Genomic DNA, 5,064 nt, shown 5'->3' with positions numbered 1-5,064 from the left:
TTTAAAAGATCGGTATCGGTGATCGGATCAGCAGATACTGCTTTCTGTGATCGGCGATCGGCCTCAAAAATCCTGATCGGAGCACCCCTAATTTAAATAGGACAATTTTGTACCATATTGACATAAAAAAGTAAGAAAGAGTAAGAAAATATATTCCATTTGTTGTTATTCACAACATGAAGTACATTAAACATTATATTACATTAAGGTAGTTTATTGCGAGTAAATCACTCGCATATGCGACAATCTTCACTCTGGGCAACTAAATTATGTCTAATATTAGCCAATGGCTAATCAATTCTTAGATTTTACTCGCCAGTGTGTGAGTTGGAGGCTGAGTATAAGTTTAGCACAGATATATTTTCACTCGCCAAACACTCTGACTGAGCGCTTCAGAGTTTCACTCTCCGTCAAGCGATCTGTGCTATTTATAATTTCATCTCAATGGATGCGCAGCGCACCTGTGTTTGTGTATTTGGCATAACGTAAACTCTAGTGTGAAGGCGCACGACTCGCTGACGCTTTCTCTCACACGCGCAAAGAGCGAGAGAGAGAGAGAGCGAGAAAGTCTTACATAACATGCAGAATTGATGTGATACATGTAAACTAGGGCTGCACGATAAATCGCATGCGATATTTAACGCGCATCTTGTCAGAAAGCCAGTTCTGTAATCAGCGGTAAATCTCCATCACCTGCGGCCTTTTACATTGAGCAGCATTAACTACACAGAGCCGTTGTTCACTGACGAGCTGCACAAAAAATCGCGCGAATATGAACGTGGTTTTGCGCAGCTCGTCAGTGAACAATGGCTGACAAGATGCGTGTTAAATATCGCATGCGATTTATCGTGCAGCCCTAATGTAAACGACATTCTTTGTTTTATTTTCCCGTCAAAAATAACGGAGTTCCTTCGGAATTCTTCAGCTTTTAAGAAATGCCGGGTTTTCCGGTAGTGGGCGGAACTAATGCGCAAACGACAATCTCATTGGCTGGTGCTCACCTATTATCGTCCCTGTTTAGATTTCAGCAAATCAGTTCGAGCGAACGCACACAACCTGATTAATATTCATGAATCCAGAAGCTCCTTATCCTTGGTGCGCTTTATATTGTTCTTATTAGTAGAATTCGTATAATAATAATAATAATAATAATAATAATAATAATAATATTCTGTGTTCCCATTATACTTGATTTGTAAATACATGTCTATGATTTTGCAAAAAGGACTTTATCTTCTTGCTGGAGTTTAATGTTGTTTTGTTACTTGCTACCGGGTGTCTGTGAGAACAAAACACGGGCGTAGAAAAGACTATAAATTGTTTTTAACGTGCACAGTAACTGAAATTTAAAACTGTTAAAAGAAAGGCTCAATAACTGTTGCACAAATATAATACACTACGCATACATTTCTCTTCCCTTTTTTGCTATGCAGTTTTTAACACTAAGCGCTTACAATGTGCGCATCCGGTGTGCAGAATGATGCGCTTGAAGCAACATGGCGTCACAGCCTGACGCCGTGTTGCTTCAAGCGCATCATTTTGCACACCGGATGCGCACATTGTAAGCGCTTCGTGCTCATAGACTGTATAAATACAGTTCGTGCTGCACTGTATTTGTTTTGTCCTATCGTATCTATCATATGTTGTTGCCTTATTAAAAAATATGCTATACATTTAAAAGAAATTTATTTTAATTTTATAGTATATACTTATATATAAATACATTCATGCATGTTTTTAATGAATGGATTTTATAATACAAATAGCAATGTGTAACATTTTACCATATTTAGTGCAACACTTTTATTTGTTCCCCACAAAATATTGTTTTTTTATTAAATGTTTGGATTTCTAAAATTATTGTGCACTGATTTTTCTAGAATAACTTTTGCTGCCGAATTATCCACTAACCTAGTTTATGATAAATTTTTGTCATAGATTATAAATATACATAGGCCTATATTTTTTCATATTTATTGTTTATTTTATTTTTCTTTATAATGAAGTAGTCTGTATCTAGTAGATTGTGAAAGAATGATTATCAGTTCCACACACAGAGATATATAAATTCTACATTTATTTCAATGGGGAAAAAAACTTCACTGGTATCGGATCGGTATCGGCCAATACCGAACCCTAGGTATCGGAATCGGAGGCAAAAAAGGCAGATCGGAGCATCCCTAATCAAAACCGTGACATATGGGACAAACACACTTTGTCATGCTTGTTCATGTTATTATACAATGCTCTCAATTACTCGACCCTCCAAAATAAATCATGCGATGCACAGCTGTGAAGCAAACGAATAAAGCTTCCAGTGTCACTTCATATGACAGAAAAAAAACAGTATGGTTTAAAGAAAATGCAAATATATTCTCCTCATCATTATAACATGGAAATGTAATGATTGTTATCTTATTAGATTCACAGCTTGTGCCACTATTCTTCAAAGCAACTCACATTACTTAATGAAACACAACAGAATACTTTAGTACAGTACAGTCTTACGTAACAAAAAATAGCTCTTTTCAAGTGTCCTCTGAAACAAACAGTAGTAGGGCAACGTAACCTGACGCGCACTGTTTCTACGTGAACATTTTGTCTCACCGAGGAAGTAGAAAACAGGTTTCTCAAGTTCCATAATGCTGGACACTGGTACATTATCTAGCTCTTTATCTCTTGAAACAATATTTCCTTTTCAAAGGGAAGGCTATTCCCTGCACATGCCTTTGAGCCAAAAACATCTGCGGCTCAATGAGTGTGTGAGCTTGTGGCTCAAAATGAGGGGTGTCTGAAATCCTGCAGGACGTGGACACTTGCATCTCAGTCCTGCAAGCCACCTCAACAGAAGGTTTTCTACATTACAGAGAGCGCAAATCACTTTGGATTTGCCTGAATTCAAACTAAGGGTCATAAAAGAGGATGAATGGAAAATGCCGGTCTCGTTGGTCATAATGTCCCATGTCATAAAAGAGAGCAAGGCTGGACTGATATGACTTCATGTATAGGCCTATACATTAGCTTATACATTATTATACAAACTATCCATGACATGACGAAATAAGACATTTTCCCTCGTAGTCAGACTTATGCATAGCACACGCTTTTAACAAAGCATCATGTGTGCTTATGAGTCAAGGTTACTCTCAGTAAAAGTCCAAAACTTAGAGGCTGCAGCATCACAATCCATCATTTCAGAGATCTCATCAGCAATGTATTTCACTATGGACCGAACCAAGCTGGAAACTGCTCTTCTCCTATTTCTTAAGATTTAAGCGAGATAAAAGCCTACCCGATTATAAAGAATAACTTTCTTCCGCTGTAGGGAACGCGTGTTCTATGTTCGATTCCACCGGCACGAGTAAACACTTACAAACAGCCAGGTAAATACATGAGAGCTTACTCACCGTTTGGTCCATATCTTTCGGAATTAATTTTCACTTGTTCCAGCGTGAGTCCAGTGTTTTCGTTCACACCGAAGTTTGCTAAAACTTCTGATGCAGATTTAGTGTGGGCGTTTTCCATCTCGAGGAACTGTTTACTACGAGCACTTGAACGGCATGTATTTGTGACAAATGACACCGAGATCACGGACGGGCTGTGAGAAGTGGCCAAATTTCCACCGAGGTGCTTTCAGACCGCCAAGCGGAGGTGGTAGTCTGCGCAGACGTCCACCTGCCCCTTCTGCAAGCCGCCGGTTTGAGCCCGTGAAGCTGCTGCTCCGTGTGTGCTCGAGCGGTGTGAGTGCGCACGCACGCGCTCTCCGCGTCCTCTGAAGGTGCGCGAGGTTCCCGCCTCTTTTTCCGTGAGCTCGCGTGTTTGGGCACCGTCCGCGAGCGCTTATTGGCTCGCGTTACCTGAGAGAACAGAAAGGCTGCTCACGTTGTCGGTGTGTGTATGAAAAAGAAAAACCGCCTTAATCGAGAACTGCGCCAACCTAATTTCCGTGTCAGGAGGAGAATAAACGGTGAGCAGTTTGTCGCGGATGAAGGAAGCTGTCGAGGTGACTCCGAGCGCGTCATCTGTGAGCTTGTCAAACCGTCACAGCTCAAACTTGTGTCAAGATTGCCTCTGAATCTGATTAATATATCCGGAAGATATTAACCATTAACTGGCCTTTACATATGAAACAAAAGTAGGCTATCCACAGTGGAGAAGCCTTTGGCATTTACAAACTACTTTTGCGTTTGCTTACTGAATGCATAGATCAATATAACGTGTTTACAGTATGTGAGGGATAAACCCTTTAGCGATTTAGTTTAGTTCTAGATTGTGTAACCTTTATCGCTTTTTATCTGAATCATAACATTTACTAATATTGCAAACTGCTAAATTATCATAAAAAAATTCACTTGTAAAGCATCATAAAATGTAAAGCACTGAGAGCTGCCTCACAAGGAAAACAGTGGACTGCACAATGGGGGAGATGGATTTAGAACAAGGTGCTCCAGTTCTTTCCTGGCTGATAGTTTCTCTTCTGTCCCTGTGCAAAGCCTATATATAGAACATATACACTGCTAAACCCATGTTAAAACAAGAAACTTTATAGGTTACATCATCCTTGCCTGCAGAAGTGATAGGAGATCTTTTGGAAAATGAGGTAATGGTTAGGTCAAAGCTGGCATCACAAATTAAACTGGCAGCCCCATCTGGCTTGGCTTTTCACCTCTCTGACTGTTTTCACACTTGGTTTTTGATTGCTTTGTCTGAACCTGAGTTCAGTTCCACCAACTGACTTAATGCTGGAATACACTAAATTACTTTTAAAATCTGAACAGATTTTAAAACACTTGGCATACACTTACCAACTTTGTAAAAAGATACAGAGGAAAACTGGCCATCATACATTAAACGACTGAGGATCAAACACTACCAGACTTTAAAGTCTTTTCGATCACAAAAACTCATGCAGAAACGTGCGCCTTTTTGCTAGGAGACACTTGACAAATGAAAACGATGTGTGTTCTAAAATCAGCTTAAAATATCAAACATGTTGATATCCTCCGACTGGATGGAATCATAGTCTGAAACTAAAAAATTGGAGTCTGTGACCATCATACACTA

The 5,064-nt window shown here is 39.6% G+C and overlaps 1 protein-coding gene across 4 annotated transcripts in view; it reads right to left on the bottom strand.

Moving 5' to 3' along the window:
• LOC107748501 (sarcoplasmic/endoplasmic reticulum calcium ATPase 2-like) overlaps positions 1 to 3,985 on the bottom strand; it is a 72,675-nt gene extending 68,690 nt beyond the window's left edge. For all 4 annotated transcript variants that reach the window (XM_016563295.1, XM_016563296.1, XM_016563293.1 and 1 more), the window contains exon 1: positions 3,408 to 3,985. In XM_016563295.1, the coding sequence (XP_016418781.1) occupies positions 3,408 to 3,525 (118 nt within the window). In that variant the 5' untranslated portion in view covers positions 3,526 to 3,985. The remainder of the gene's footprint in view (positions 1 to 3,407) is intronic.
• Between the last annotated feature and the right edge of the window lie 1,079 nt (positions 3,986 to 5,064).

This window comes from Sinocyclocheilus rhinocerous, unplaced genomic scaffold (genome assembly GCF_001515625.1).
Source record: "Sinocyclocheilus rhinocerous isolate Xijiao unplaced genomic scaffold, SAMN03320098_v1.1 scaffold230, whole genome shotgun sequence".
In the NCBI taxonomy this organism is placed as follows: Eukaryota; Metazoa; Chordata; class Actinopteri; order Cypriniformes; family Cyprinidae; genus Sinocyclocheilus; species Sinocyclocheilus rhinocerous.
This window is presented reverse-complemented; position numbering and strand designations above follow the sequence as displayed.